Source organism: Macaca thibetana, chromosome 3 (assembly GCF_024542745.1).
Source record: "Macaca thibetana thibetana isolate TM-01 chromosome 3, ASM2454274v1, whole genome shotgun sequence".
Taxonomy (NCBI): Eukaryota; Metazoa; Chordata; class Mammalia; order Primates; family Cercopithecidae; genus Macaca; species Macaca thibetana.
This window is the reverse complement of record NC_065580.1, coordinates 27,669,171-27,685,511: the sequence shown is the minus strand read 5'-3', so window position 1 is coordinate 27,685,511 and position 16,341 is coordinate 27,669,171. Positions and strand designations below refer to the sequence as shown.

The following is a 16,341-nucleotide window of genomic DNA, read 5'->3' as shown; positions in this document are numbered from 1 at the left end:
TAGGAGATTGAAGGATAAGAGGATAGCTCAGCTCTCAAAGAGAATGATTACTTTACGCCAGGCTGAGGTGGGATGATCACTTGGGCCTGGGAGGTTGAGGCTATAGTGAGCCATGATAGCACAACGGCACTCCAGCCTGGGCGACAGAACAAGGCCCTATCTCAAAAAATAAATAAGTAAAACATTTTTAAAAGAGAATAAATATTTTAAATGTTCACGTACGTATGCAAGTAAGCTTTTATAGGTTCTAAACGAATGTATTGTTTTTTAAAGTAGTCAATGAAGGCCATTTTTATTAGCTTCAATCTAGTTCCTAGATTCTTTTTTTAAGATTGACTATAAAAATCCAATATTTTATAATGTGGCTATAAGCTATGATTATTAATGAAAACAAATTTACAGCAAGAGGTATCTTGGAAAAGGCTGGATTATATTTTTTTCATAAAGGGAGGATGGGAAAATGTTCCTTACTTTTGTTTATTGTTTAAATCATATCTCCATTTTCTTGAGTATTCACAGAATTGTAGCATTTGAAGGAATTAGACATGGCTCTTGTTGGATTTTACTTGTAATAGTGCTTCTCAAACTTCATGGTCTCAGGGGCCGTTTAGACGTTTAAACAAAAACCCATTGGTGTTCTTAGTGCTGAGTACTTTAAATATTTTTAATCAATTTTAAATAATAGTAATAAACCTATTACAGGTGGATATAAAACATTTTATTAAAAATAACTTTCAAAAAATGAGAAATGTGGCATTGTTTTGCATTTTTATAAATCTCTTTAATGTCTAGCTAAGGCAGCTAGATTCTCATATCTTCTACATTTACTGTCTTACAACATGTTTTACCTGTGAAATACATGAAGAGAGTTGGACCTCATATAGTTGTGTTTTTGAGAGAAAGTAGTATTTTAATAGCCTTTTCAAATAATTGCATGTTCTTTTTTGATTCCATATCTCAAATTGACAAGTGTTTTTTTCTTAAAGATAGTTGCAATATAGACTCTGAAACCATACCAGCTAACTTTTTGCATTGTTATGTTAAAATCCATTGATCTGTTTTGCTCTTTGGATCTTTTACCTATGAATGTATGTTTATCCATGTGTTGGTCACTTGAAAAATACTGGTTCCATGAGTTATGCACATCTTCCAAAGATTGGTTTTTGGGATACTGTATTACAAAATATGCCACATTTGTTAATATCACTATCAGTCTCATTAGAGTCTTTTAAGTATTGGGAAGATGTCAAGATCACAGTGGCAGATAGGTTTTCAGTAATTCGAATTTTTGCTTTAAAACATGCGTTAGAATACCGGCAACAAATTTTGTTGATTTTTTTTCCTTCAAGATGGATACACTGCTTCATTTTTGAGAAAATGTCTGCCATAATGTCCAAATAACCATAGTTTGGTCATTCTTTGTTCTTTCAAGTAAATATATAGTATGCCGTAGAAGAAGCAACTGCCATCAGTTCACAGCTCAGACAATTACAAAGGTGCTTTTTCCTGAGACAACCATGCTAAGTCAAGTGGCTTTTTTTTTTTTTTTTTTTTTTAAGACGAAGTCTCACTCTGTTGCCAGGCTGGAGTACGGTGGTGCGATCTCGGCTCACTGCAACCTCCACCTCCCGGGTTCAAGCGATTCTCCTGCCTCAGCCTCCTGAGTAGTTGGGATTACAGGCGCCTGCCACAATGCCTGGCTAATTTTTGTATTTTTAGTAGAGACGGGGTTTCATCATGTTGGCCAGGATGGTCTCGGTCTCTTGACCTCATAATCCACCTGCCTCGGCCTCTGAAAGTGCTGGGATTACAGGCGTGAGCCACCGTGCCTGGCCCTCAAGTGGCATTTTTGTATAGTTTTCTAAATCTCTTTAATGTTTGGCTCAATAAAAGACATCTGGATTCATATGCTTCTTTATTCAGTTGCTGTATCGGAAAGTCATGTAGCCTCCGGAAATGTTCACATACACTCATAAGAGAATAAGAGTGAAAAGACAAATTTTTTTTGTTAGTATTGTTGTAAAAATAACTTTGACTTATAGACTCCCTTGAAGTACCTTGGAGACCCCAGACCACACTGAGAACTGCTGCTTTAATCTAATCCACAGTTCCTATTCAGATATAGACTATTATCCAATAATGCCCCAGTAATGTTCTTTATAGGCATCCCTTGTCACTCTGCAACCCCAGCCCAGAATTTAGACCATGATCATGTATTGCTTTTTGGTGTCATGCTTCTTTAGTCATCTTTAGTCTAGAATAGTTCTCTAAACTTCTTTGTCTTTCTTGACTTTGATGATTTTTAAAGAGTGCAGGGCAGTTATTTTTTAGAATATCCTTCAGCTGGGTTTGTATGTTTTCTTAGGATTGGATTTAGATGATATATTTTTAGCAAGAATAACCCATAGATCACATTAGCATCTCCTCAGTATATCATATCAGGAGACACATTACGTCCGTTTATCTGATACTAGCTTCAATCACTTGGTTAAGGGGATGCCCACCAGATTTGTCTAATTTATAATTAACAAGTAATTTATAGGGAGACATTTCAAGATTATGAAAATATGCTGTTACTCATCAAACTCTCACCCTTTTATCCATTAATGAAACTTAAAGCTTTTCCCAAAATGGTTATACCATTTTATACTTTGCCTGCAATGTATGAGATTTCTGGTTACTCCCTATCTTCTTGGCTCATTGATTTGCTTTGGCACCTTGGCCAAAAATCAATTGATCATGTAAGTATATGTCTCTTCTTGGACTCTATTCTGTTCTATTATATTTTGGTCTCTTCTTAACCAGTATGACACTCCTTTGATTACTGTAGCTTTATAGTAGTAACTTTATAGTAATTCATGAAGTTAGGTAATATATAAATTTTAGAATCATCAATTTCTGAAACTGTTGGGATTATGATGGGAATATGGTAAATTATATATTAATTTGGAGCAAATTGGTGGGTTTTATTTTGTTTGACCTTTTTTTTTTTTTTTTTGAGACAGAGTTTTGCTCTTGTTGCCTAGGCTGGAGTGCAATGATGCGATCTCAGCTCACTGCAACATCCTTCTCCCAGGTTCAAGTGATTCTCCTACCTCAGCCTCCCGAGTAGCTGGGATTAGAGGCACCTGCCCAGCTGATTTTTGTATTCTTAGTAGAGGTGGGGTTTCACCATGTTGGCCAGGCTGGTCTCGAAATCCTGACCTCAGGTGATCCACCCACATCAGCTTCTCAAAATGCTGAGATTATAGGCATGAGCACCTGCACCCAGCTGCAAATTGGTGTTTTAATGATACTGAATCTTTCTACTCCATGAATATGGTTTAGTCTCCATTTATTTTAGTCTTCATTATCTCTCAGCACTCTTAAAAGTTTTCTATTTAAGAGGTCTGTAATATTTTAGTTAACTTGATATCAGTGTATTTTGCTTTTTGTGCTATTATAATGGAATTTAAAATTTTTTATTTTCCATTTGTTGGCTGGTAATATAGAGGAATACAATTGGTTTGTTAATATTGCCTTCGTATCATGTCACTTTGTTAAGTCTACTTATTTCTAATAGCTTCTTTTTTTTTTATTAGAGTATTTTAAAGAAGCAGTCATTTTTCTTCTTTCTGTTCTCTTTTCCATCTTTATTTTATTTTATTTTATTTTTTGTTTGTTTGAGACAGTCTTTCTTTGTTGCTCATGCTGGAGTGCAGTGACATGATCATGGCTTGCTGCAGTCTCGACCTTCTGGGCTCAAGCAATCCTTCCACCTCAGTCTCCGCAGTAGCTGGGACCACAGGCGCGTGCCTCCATGCCCAGCTAATTTTTAAATTATGTATAGAGATAGGGTCTCTGTATGTTGAATGTACAGAGGAGTCTTGAACTCCTGAACTCAACGAATCCTCCCGCCTTGGCCTCCCAAAGTGCTGGGATTACAGGCATTAGCCACCAGGCCCAACCTTTATTTTATTTTTTAATGCCTTCCTTATTGCACTGACTTGAACTTCCAGAGCAACGTTAAATATAAGTAGTGAGAAAAGCCATCCCTGTCTTGTTTCATAGCTAAGCAGGAGAATATTCAGTGTGTCATTAAGAAAATTAAATTTGACATTTTCTTACATCTGTTATCAGATTGAAAGTCTTTCTATTCCTATTTTGCTGTGAGTTTTGATCATGGATAGATAAATTTTACCAAATGGTCCTTTACATATTTATTGATATAATTGTGTTTTTTCTTCTTTATTAATTTAATGTGGCAGATTATCCTGATTGATTTTCAGATGTAAAATCAACTTTACATTCCTGAGATAAAAACACCTTTTTGTTGTAAAATATTCTTTTCATATACTGCTCCTGCTGTTTGGTAATATTTCATTAAAGATTGGTTTTGTCTTTGTTCATAAGGGGTCCTAGCCACCTGTAAATGATTTCTCCACCTCTTCCCCATTTCTTCCTCCTCCTTTCCCTTCTCTTCCTTCTCCTTTGTAGTATTGTTATTTGGTTTCAGTGTTATGTTGGCCTCATAAAATAAGCTAGGAATGGAAGAGAATGTGGATAAACAGTAGAGTTTTTCTTTTTCCCCGTTTTCTGAAAAATTTTGTCTAAAACTGATACCGTTTTTTCCTTAAGTGCTTGATACAATTTACCAGTGTAGATATGTGGGCAATAATGAATTCAGTTTTTCAGTATGTGTAATTACTTCAGATTTTCCTCTTTCATCTCGTGTCATCTTGGTAAGTTAGGTTTTTTAAGGAATTATGTCTGTTTTATCTGCGTTGTCAGATTTTACCTATGTTTTTGATAGTATTCTCTCTTTTTTCATTTCTAGGAAGTCTGTAGTGTTAATCTTGCTTTTGTTTCTGGTACTAGCAATTTGTATTTTCCCTCTTTTGTAAAAAATTAGTTTGCCAGTGGTTTATAATTCTATCAGTCTTTCAAAGAACCAACTTTGTTAATTTTCTCTATTTTTTTTTCGTTTTCTAGTCTATTGATTTATCTTTATTTCTTTTTTCTTGGCATATAATTTGATCATCATTTTAATATTATTTGTGCTTATTTAGTTGAAGCAAGAAGTTCTATTATTCTCTTATTAAAATTTCAAGTTTTACACTCTATGCATTATGGCATAGATATATGTTACTTCATCTTTGTTTTTGAGATTATTAATGGAGGAAATCCTTTCTTAAATAAAATTTTCACCTTATTTGCTGAAGATATTCTTTGACAAAAATATTTTAAAATAAGTTTAAAAATAATAGTATGAATATTAAAGTGTACATTTACATCAACTTCATTGTCAAAATACTGTTCTTCCTGCCTAATATTCCTTCATTTCACTTAATACTGCTAGATTACTCTTCTTAGAATATTGCCTTTTTGTGTTGTATCTTGCTTTAGAAACCACCAGTAGTTCTTTATTGCCTGCAAGATCATAAACTGTCTCCTCTGTCAGTCATTCATCAGGCTTCCTATGTCCACTTTATACATCAATTCTGTTATTTCTGCAGCAAGAACTCTTCATCTCAGTCATAACTGCATACACTGTTTTAACAAGTATGTTTTTGCCTTTGTTTCTCTTCTAGAAAAAATAATCTGAAATTGTGAAAGAGCCCAGTTTTTGGCTGTGGTACACAAGGGCGTAGATTTGCTATCTTACTTCCTAGTTTTGTGACGGTGGACTCTGTGAAATGGTGATAATATTTCCATACGGGGTTGTTATAAGGATTAAATGGAACACACACATACACAGTAATAGTGTAAACAGAACTTCAGAGTTGTTTAACAAACATTAGTTTCCTTTCCTTTCCCCCTTTCAACTAATTAAACCCTGTGCAGTTGAAGTTCTTTTCTCCCCCATGAATCCTTTTGATTATACTACAGTATGTTTTATGTTTTATCGGGTCCTGTGATACAAGTGATACCAGCTAACTAATTTATTGATAAATACTATTCTTAATATTATTCCCTATTTATTTACTGTAGCTGTGCTGTTTATTCAGTCAGGAAAATTGATTTTACAATGCAAAGGATGGATAAAGAAGTCATAGACTTGGATTCTTATTAGTTTCTGTCACTAGCATATTAAAGGTATCATCCTGGTCTTATATTTTCTTGCTAGGGTTGTATTTTCTCATCTTTAAAAGGAGAAAACTAAACTAGAGATTCTATTTCTTTTTTATTATACTCTAAGTTCTAGGGTACATGTGCACAATGTGCAGGTTTGATAGGTGAGTATACATGTGCCATGTTGGTTTGCTGTACCCATCAACTCATCTTTTACATTAGGTATTTCTCCTAATGCTATCCCTACTCCTGCTGCCCATCCCCCGACAGTCCCTGGTGTGTAATGTTCCCCACCCTGTGTCCAAGTGATTAAACTAGAGATTTTATTGATGTTTCTTCTAATTTTGAAATTCACTGATTCTAAATATTCTTGGAGTACCTCTTTTGTGCTAGAGTCTGATGAGAAATACAAAAATGTTCATAAAGACCAAACATGTCTTAAAGTAGATTGTCATGTAATAGGGAATTGAACTCTGCACAAATGACTAAAACACAGTGCAGTATATGGTAGAAACCATATAGATGTTATCAACAGAATGCCATAAGCTGCAGTGTAGTTCATTTCATCTTTCATGGTAGATTTTAAGCATTTCTAAGGTAAGATTTGTGTCTCCTACTGCTTACTGCTTTTGCTTTTCTTTAGAGAGTTAAGCCTAGTGTTGGACTCATATTGGTTGACTTGATGTGAGTCTCTGAGAAACCTTTTAATGAAAGGTAATAAAAAGGGCATTTAATTTGTCTTTTATTTGTTCTTTGATTGTTTTTTCTCTTTCATTTGTTTATTTGTTTATTCATTTTCTCTCTCTCTACAGAATGGTCCTAGTGCCAGATCATGTCATAAAATGTGCATTGACATTCAACGGAGGCAGATCTACACATTGGGGCGTTATTTGGATTCCTCTGTGAGGAATAGCAAATCTCTGAAAAGTGACTTCTATCGTTATGACATTGATACAAACACGTGGATGTTACTAAGTGAGGATACTGCTGCTGATGGAGGGCCGAAATTGGTGTTTGATCATCAGGTTTGATGCACAGTTAAATATATGATGGAATTAATCAGTGCTTAGTGATTCTTGCAATTAGAGTTTATGTTAGATGTTATGCTGAGTTGTCTAGTAGTGCTTCCATGACAAATACCTATGACAGATAATAATAATTGTTGTTTCAGTAGGTATAAAGTTATTCTTTAAATTTTTTTCTCTTGTTTGTTTCAGGGCAAAATACAAAAATCTCAGGACATAGATTGTTGATTTATAGAAACTTTAGAGAGCAGATGGAGTAATATTAGGAAAAACACATTTAGTTTTATAATGCATATGCATAAATCATAACAATAACAAATTACCCTTTTAATTATATTTCTTACTCTACATTCCTGTAAGAAATGGAAAATCACTTTATAATGAACTAGATGAAATCTAGAGCTTTTCTTCCAGTTAGAGTGAAATATATTTTGTTTTGTTTATAGTCACAAAATTTTATGAACCTGGAGAGGAATTTGACATACTAAATTAAACTCAGCACCACTAGAAATTATACAATAATGTTGTTGACTAGAAGACTGAACATAGCCTCATTGTAAGCCATTTTAATATTAATATACATGTAGCTCTCATTAGCCCCATCATTGTCATTATCATTGTTACCTGTCTTTGAATACTTATTCCATACAAAGTCAATGTAGGTCAAAAAAGACAGTAACCATTTTGAATTCTATAAGCAAGTTTTTACCTGGCTCAACCCACATCCCAAGTTTTTTTTTTTTTTTTTTTTTTTTTTTTATGTATTGAGGAGAAAAAGACTTTAAAAATCTATAACTCTGTGTTGATGAACATAAATTATCTAGTATTCGGGAAATGGGAGGTGGTACTAGAATTATGACAAAACCTAGGTGAGACCTAAAATCTTATCTAGGAGTCAGAACCCAGGGTCTTTGTTTATTGTGTCTTTATAGATTTTTGTTAATTCTTTGCTTTTAAACTATCCTATTGCCATATTTCTATTAACATATAATTGTTATAGGAGAGTGGTAAGGAGAGGAAGAGTGAGTTATGCCTATCAAGTTAAGTGGTAGGTAGAAAATCAACACCAGTATTCTTAGAAATACTCCCCAGCTGAAATTTGGAACTTCTGTTGGCTCTATTTAACTGAGCTCCACAAAGCTATGCACATCCCCGCTGACACCCTCAATGTTCTTCATGTGGAAAATAAGCATGCCAAGAAAAGTTAGGCTGGTTCTGATTTTTTAGAAATATCAGCAGATAATATTGTTAGGGAACAATTTCTTCTCTTGTTCCCAAATGGTTATGTATTTCTTTTACAAAAGATGCTGATGTCCTTTTTTTTTTTTTTTTTTTTAACAGATTGAAAAAAAGAATAGCTTAGAAGTAGCACGTAGAGAGTTCTTGGGTGTGGCCTTTGTTTCTCTTGATTTTATAAAATAGGATGTTTCTTGGAAGCTGGGTGCTATTAAATAATGCATGGTTTTCAACTGATTAGGTGGTACAGCAGAACACTGGGGGTGAAGAAATAAGGATTTCAGTACTCATTCAGCCAACAACTAGCCCTGTAATAGTGAGCAAGTATCTGTATGCTCCTGCATTTTGCTATTCTATTTCATACAAATAAAGCTATAAGTTAGAACTTATACTTGTAGTGTTTATGACACTCCAAAAATAGCTTGTGGTGTTCATGACAATTTAGGATTTAATACTTAATGTTCAAATTTGATAAAAATATGAGAAAGCTATACGATACAAACATGCCTAAAAGGTATTTGCCATTTTTAATTTTAACATATTTAAAAAATAAAATTTAAAGACTTCTGGATTTCTTAAGAACATAGTGGCAGTTTAGTTCTCAAGCTTTCCTTGATACTGCTTTGTGTGGTTTTCCAGGAATAATAGTAATCAAGCAAAAAGATTTAAACACACACACACTCTCTCTCTCAGCAAAATCAAGAGCCAGAGTAAACCTACAACTCCCAGTGCCTTGTAAGTTTATCCAAAAACAACTGAAATATTCAGAACTTTTCACAACAGTATAATAGGGAGGCCTGGGAAAGCAGAGGGAGCCTAGCAGTTGTATATCATAGTGAGAAGTGTCAGGGACAGGGCACAGATTGCACCCAGGGCAGCCACTGGAAGAATCAGTGAATTAACATGTGTAAAGTACCCAGAAAGATCCAGAGGTGATATATGTCAGAAAGCACTATTTTGTAAAAGTGAAGGAAACATAGTGGGAATGATGGCTCCTTTTGCAATGGCCAGTAAGAAATTTGGGGAGCTCAAAGCTTGAGATCAACCCTGTAAGCCAGATGAGATTCATAAAATTAGAGAAGATATGGCTTCACCAGAAGTGCCATATTTTGAAGGAATCATTCAGTTCAATAGCAACAGAGGAAGGAGTTCTTGAGCAAGAATATCCACCTTCCACAGAAATCCTCTGTAAAGTCATCTGGTCCAGGAAAATTCAACTCAATTATATATGAAAAACTAAAAAGCAGTAAATAAAGCTTTAGAGAGACATTCTAAAGAAAAACAATAAAAAGAAAAATAACAGTAAATGAAAGTTATATCCCGGTATATTGCCCCTTTCAGAAATGAAGACTTATCTACAAAGAGTGTAAAGAAGGATAGGTAATGATCATACAGCATAGGAATAAGATAAAACAAAGAGGTAAAAATGATTAACCGGGGAAGGTAGGCAGAGAAGAGCCAACATATATGTAATTGGAGACTTTAAAGAAGAAAACCAAAACCATGGAAAAAACAAATATTTATCAATTGAATTCAAGAACATTTTCCTGAAGAAAGATTTTACTCCACATATCAAATGGGCATACTATATTCAGAAAAAGTTGACCCAAATACTTAACTCTAAGACATATATTAATAACATTGACTATAAAAGATAAGAGATCATTTTATAGCAAGTAGACAAAATGATCAAGTCACCTATAAGAGAACTAAAATGAGACCGGTATCAGATTTCTCTACATCTCCTTTCAGTGCCAGGAGATAATAGAGCAACATCTAGAAGACATTCAAGAAAAGACAGTGTGAGCCAAGAATTTTATATCTAGCCAAACTGTCCTTCAAGTGTAATCACTTTTTGTGGAAATTACTAGAAAATGGAAAGTGAGCTAGCCAAGAAGTAGCAGGAAAAACTTCAGTTGAAGAATTGAAGATCTCAGCTCATTGATATTCTCACTGGGTCATGAGGCATTTTTGGAGGTTTGTAGAAGGGAAAGTGGTAGGTTGGGTAACACTGGATACCTAGAAGGCTTTATAGCAGTATCTTCAAATTTTGTGAGGAGACGATTATTTTGAACCCAGCCAAACCCTTACCAATCTTGTATTCCTGTGATAGGGTAAAATAAAGTCATTTTCAGATTCAAAAAATAATTTTTCCCAGGAAAATAAGTGGTTATCCACTATTTGTTTGATTTTAAAAATTAGATATCTAACCCCTGACATAATAAATGAATAGTCTTTAAACTTTTGGCTTTAAAGATTTTTTTAAGTCTTTGATGGAAAAGACATTATCATACAGAGTTTAATAAGTTACTAGCTTTTCAGAAATTTTTTTGGAGAGTAAAAATGACAAATCAAAAGAGTGGAAATCAAATATTAAAAGGTTTCTTGGTTTAGACTGGTGTCCTAGGAAGAACTACCAAGATAAGGATGTTTATACTTCAGCCCTGCAAACAAATGAGAGTAAGCCACATCAAAATTAAGCTTGAATATCCTCAAAAAGAAAGAAACTCTCTTTGTAGCCATACGAAGTAGAAAGGTAGGGGGTTGGTAACAAAGATTGGCCATTAGTATGAATCTGTGAGTTAATAAAAAATGGAAATAAACTCATTTAATGTGAGTCCCTAAAGATTTTCAGCATAGTTCCCAGATATTTGGAGTGATTGAGTCTGAAGTACTTCAGCAAGGGAAATGTGACCCAGCTCCAATGGAGCCCTCAACGGAGGCAGTAGTTGGATGGAGCCAAACTGAGTTGTCTTCAGCAATGTGCTGATTTTAACTATATGATCATTTAAAAAATAGGAATACTTTCTGTGGTAGGCCAGACATCTTTGTTTTTCCACCATATTTACCAAGATTTCACCCTTAGGGAATAGATTTTCATCTTAATTTATAGAAGTCTTTGAGAAACCTAGGAAATGGCTAATGAGGTAGATCTTTTTAGTGGTAGATAAAAATTAGGAGATGTTAGAATCTTTTCTTTTTAATAATAATAACCTCAATTTTTTAATACCTTTAAAATTATGAAAATAGCCAGGCATGGTAGCTCATGCCTGTAATCCCAGAACTTTGGGAGGCCGAGGCGGGCGGATCACCTGAGGTTGGGAGTTCAAGACCAGCCTGACCAAATGGAGTAACACCGTCTCTACTAAAAATACAGTATTATCCTGGCATGGTGGCATATGCGGGTAATCCCAGCTACCCAGGAGGCTGAGGCAGGAGAATTGCTTGAACCTGGGAGGCAGAGGTTGCGGTGAGCTGAGCTCATACTGTTGCACTCTAGCCTGGGCAACAAGAGTGAAACTCTGTCTCGGGGAGGAAAAAAAAAAAAAAAATATATATATATATACACACACACACACACACACACACACACACACACACACACATATATATGAAAATAGCCTTTTATTAAAAAAAAATACAAAAATACATAAGTAGCAGAAGTAATTTGGTAGGAGAATTGAATATCAAATGTTTAGTTTTTTTTTTTTTTTAGCAAAACATAGATGTTTTGTGTACACAATTTATTCTTTATATAAACGCCACTTACGTTTAACAGCTAATTCCCAACTTGGATTTATGTATTATTTGAAACAGAATTTGATTCTTATTGTCTCATGACAAATGGCTGTTTTCTCATACATTTTTATGAAAAGCTACAATCTTGCCGGGCGCGGTGGCTCAAGCCTGTAATCCCAGCACTTTGGGAGGCCGAGACGGGTGGATCATGAGGTCAGGAGATCGAGAAAAGCTACAATCTTGAGTTGGAAGAATGGAAGAATAAAGCTTGACTTTTAAACATGAAGTGTATAGCTTAATTCAAAGAAAATTAATAGTGCTATGTTAAAAGCAGATAGAGTTCTTTACTCTGTAGAAGTCAGTCTGGAGACTTGATTGTTGTAAATGTCTTTTTGTTTGTTCTACTGTTTTGTAACATAATTTGAAGGGTTTTATAAAAATAAATGCAGAGAGATGAATTTAGCTGTACCACTCTTATTTGCATATCTGATCGCTTAATAAATGGTAGTAATATTAATAGGATGCTTGCCTAGAATGAAAGGGAATTTTAATAAGGAGAGTATGATCACTATTCACCCGAAATATGATAAGTATTCACTCTTACGTATAAATCTACACCTCATGTATCATTGGTTGATTTTGGTAAAAATTATGCAGTTTCAAGAAAGCAGAAAGCTCTTTATCCCAACATGTTTTTACTCTCACTGGGAAAAATGGCAACTTGAAAAAGTATTTAGAAACTTGCATATGATAATCGGGTGGTATTTAGTGTCATTAGGGACAAAGTTTAGTTTTTTTTGAGAATGTAAAACTGTACATGTTGGTTTTGTTTTAGCACATATGACAGGAACAAACTAAAACTATTCAATCTGTTGCCTTGTTCTGATAGATGTGTATGGACTCAGAAAAACATATGATCTACACTTTTGGTGGTAGAATTTTGACTTGTAATGGCAGCGTAGATGACAGCAGAGCCAGTGAACCACAATTCAGTGGCTTATTTGCTTTCAACTGTCAATGTCAAACCTGGAAACTTCTTCGAGAGGACTCCTGTAATGCTGGGCCTGAGGACATCCAGTCTCGAATAGGACACTGCATGCTATTCCACTCAGTAAGAATATTCCGTACATTGCGTAAATGTTATTTTATCATGTATACCTAGATAGGAAAAGAAGTGGTGAAATCTAATTCTCCAGGAAGTGATAAAAACCTTTCCTTAGGAATAAATTATTAGTGTAGCAATGACAGAGAAAGACAAAACTTCTTTAACAGTGAACTGTTGGCTAATTGTGAGACTCTTCCCATCAGCCTGGTAATTCCTAAGTAGTTATTACCTGACTACTAATCTAGGCAATCTCACGACTAATTTCACTGCTTAAATCGATTTTGTAGCTTTGTTCCTTTCTTAGGTCTTTCCACTTACTAATTTCTCTTAGTAATTAGAAGGACAATTTCTTTCTCTCTTTTTTTCCCTTCTGCTATTCTCCATTAAGTACAAAGAATTTAAGATTTGATTTTATAGAATTAGAATTTACATGTATCAGCAATGGTCAGGCACAGTGGATTACTTGAGGCCAGAAGTTCGAGACCAGCCTGGCCAACATGGCGAAACCTCATCTCTAGTAAAAATACAAAAATTAGCCTGGCATGGTGATCTGTGCCTGTAGTCCCAGCTACTTGGGAGGCTGAGGTGGGAGAATGGCTTGAACCCAGAAGGCAAAAGCTGCAGCAGTGAGCCAAGATCATGCCATTGCACTCTAGCCTGGGTGACAGAGCAAGATTCTGTCTCAATAATAATAATAATAATAAATGTATCAGCAAAACCAACATACAGAGTTTTTTTTTAACCTTTTCAGATGTTTTAATGAAATCTTGGTCTTCTTTCTGTGAACATAGCTTTAAAACAATATCATGGAATATTTTAAACATGTTCTTTAACATGTATTTTAAACATGTTTTTCTCTGTACAAAATGGAGAGGATAATATAATTAATAATACATTTTTGTGTGCTCATTTGTTAGTTTCAGCAGTCATCAATAATCTGCTCATTTTTCATACAGCTATTCCACTTTAATTTCATTCATTTTCTTGATGTTTCTTTGATTTTTAAGTTTATTCTTAAATTTTACTGTGCTGGAGTATTTTTAAAATTTTTATTATTCCTTTCTTGTTACAGCACCTGCTGTAGTATTTTAAAGCAGATCCCAGATACTGTATCATCATACTTGTAAATACTACTATAGTGTATAATTGTAACAGATAAGGGCTTTTTAAAAACATAATTACAGTTGGGTGTGTTGGTACACACCTGTGGTCCCAGCTACCCAGGAGGCTGAGGATTGCTGGAGCCCAGTTCTGGGCCACATTGCACTGTGCTTGATCAGTTGTTCATACTAAGTTTGGCATCAGTATGGTTACCTCCCAGACCGAAGGACCACCAGGTTGCTTAAGTAGAGGTTAATTGGCTAGGTCAGAAACAGAACAGGTCAAAACTCCCATGCTGATCAATAGTGTGATCGCTCCTGTGATAGCCACTGTGCTGCAGCCTGGGCAATATAGCAAGACTCTCTCTCTTAAAAAAAAAAAAAAAAAAGAAAGAAAACATAATTGTAGTATCATTATCAACCAAAATAAAAGCAATTCTTTATTATCATTTAATATTCTATCTGTGTTCTTTTTTTCTAATATACTGAAAAATATCTTTACTTGGTTGGTTTGTTTAAGTCAAGATTCAAAAAAGGTATTTTGCATTTGGTTGTTATGTCTCATACATTTTTTAAAAAATTGTAATAGTATTCTTTCCTCCTATTCCCTATTCTCCCCCACACACACAACCCACTAAGCGAGACATTTGTGCTCTAGAATCTCCCATATTTCCAGTTTTGATTTTGATTTTATCTTCGTAGTGTAATTTAATGTGTTCCTCTTTCATATTTCCTATAAACTGGTCATTGCACTCAGAGGCTTGATTTTAGATTCACTGTCTTTTTTGGGGGCCAGGGAGAATGTGCAAGAATACTTTATAGACACTCTGATTGCAAAATATAAAGAAGCATTTAATAACTGGTTGTCATGCTTTCGATGATGTTAATAGGTTGGGTGTTATTAGCCTGACTGATCAATTATAAAGTTTTCTTTCAAACTTGTGCCTAATGGTTTTTGTAGCCTTTCGTTGCCTAAATTTCGTTAGGATGTGTAAGATGGTGATTTTTCTAATGATGTCATTTCCTCTGCATTTATTAAGTGTGTGATTCTCCTATTATGGCGGGAGAAAAAAAAAACTTCCTCTCATTAACCTTTTGGTTACCCTGAAATGTAAAGCATACTGAATAGGCAGTATAAATGTTTGATTGTTTTCCTTTATTGTTTTTCATATTAATGAGTTAACTTTGAGGCTCCAAAGCTAACCAATGATAAGTGTACAGAAATTTTATTATTAAGTATTTTACATATTTGATGTGTTTCTATCCAGTGCTGTCATTCTTCTTCTTTTATTTTGAGACAGAGTTTTGTTTTTGTTGCCCAGGCTGGAGTGCAATGGTGTAGTCTTGGCTCACTGCAACCTCTGCCTCCTAATTTCAAGTGATTCTTCTGCCTCAGCCTCCCAAGTAGCTGGGATTACAGGCATGCACCACCACGCCCAGCTAATTTTTTGTATTTAGTAGAGACAGAGTTTCACCATGTTGGCCAGGCTGGTCTCGAACTCCTGACCTCAGGTGATCCACCTGCCTCTGCCTCCTAAAGTGCTGGGATTACAGGCCTGAGCCACTGTACCCGGCCACTTTCTTGATGCTCAAATTTTTCTCTTTGGCTAGTAGGAGCACCCCCACACCACCACCACCACATATTTATGTATCTTTTTTTGTAAGAGAAAAATTAAATCGTGAGTTCATACTGATTTGTCTAATTCAAATAAAATATTTTTTATCTTAATGTCTTCTATTTTGTAACTTATAGCTTTTCTTTTTTTTAGAGATAGGGTCTTGCTCTGCCACCCTGGCTGGAGTGCAGATCATAGCTCACTACAGCCTTGAGTGTCAGGGCTCAAATGATCCTCTCACCTTAGCCTCCCAAGTAGCTAAAACTATAGGTGTGTACCACCACACCTGGGTTTGTTGTAGTAGTAGTAGTAGTAGTAGTAGTAGTAGTAGTAGAAGTAGAAGAAGTAGAAGAAGTAGAAGAAGTAGAAGTAGTAGAAGAAGTAGAAGAAGTAGAAGAAGTAGAAGAAGTAGAGACAGGGCCTGGCTATGTTACCCAGGCTGGTCTCAAGCAATCATCCCACCTTGGTCTGCCCAAATGCTAGGACTACAGGTGTGAGCCACCATGCCTGACCTATTTTTGTGTCTTTTAAGGTTAAAATACTGCTTCATAACATTACTTGCTTTGTCTGTCTATAATAGCTTTCACAGTAAAAAAGCTAACAACAGAATCACTGAGTGCTGTTTAATGTTGGTTTCTGGTTATTTTTCTGTTTAGGATTTAGACTTCTAGGGATGGGTAGTCAAAATG

General features: G+C 35.0%; 1 protein-coding gene across 6 annotated transcripts in view; it reads left to right on the top strand.

The window, feature by feature from the left end:
- The window catches only part of MKLN1 (muskelin 1), a 396,930-nt gene that overhangs the window by 318,018 nt on the left and 62,571 nt on the right, over positions 1–16,341 (top strand). For all 6 annotated transcript variants that reach the window (XR_007723900.1, XM_050782495.1, XM_050782494.1 and 3 more), the window contains 2 exons: positions 6,864–7,076; positions 12,721–12,942. Coding sequence is in view for 5 of the 6 variants with exons in the window: in XM_050782495.1 (XP_050638452.1) it covers positions 6,864–7,076; positions 12,721–12,942 (435 nt within the window). In the remaining variant the exon portion in view is untranslated. The remainder of the gene's footprint in view (positions 1–6,863; positions 7,077–12,720; positions 12,943–16,341) is intronic.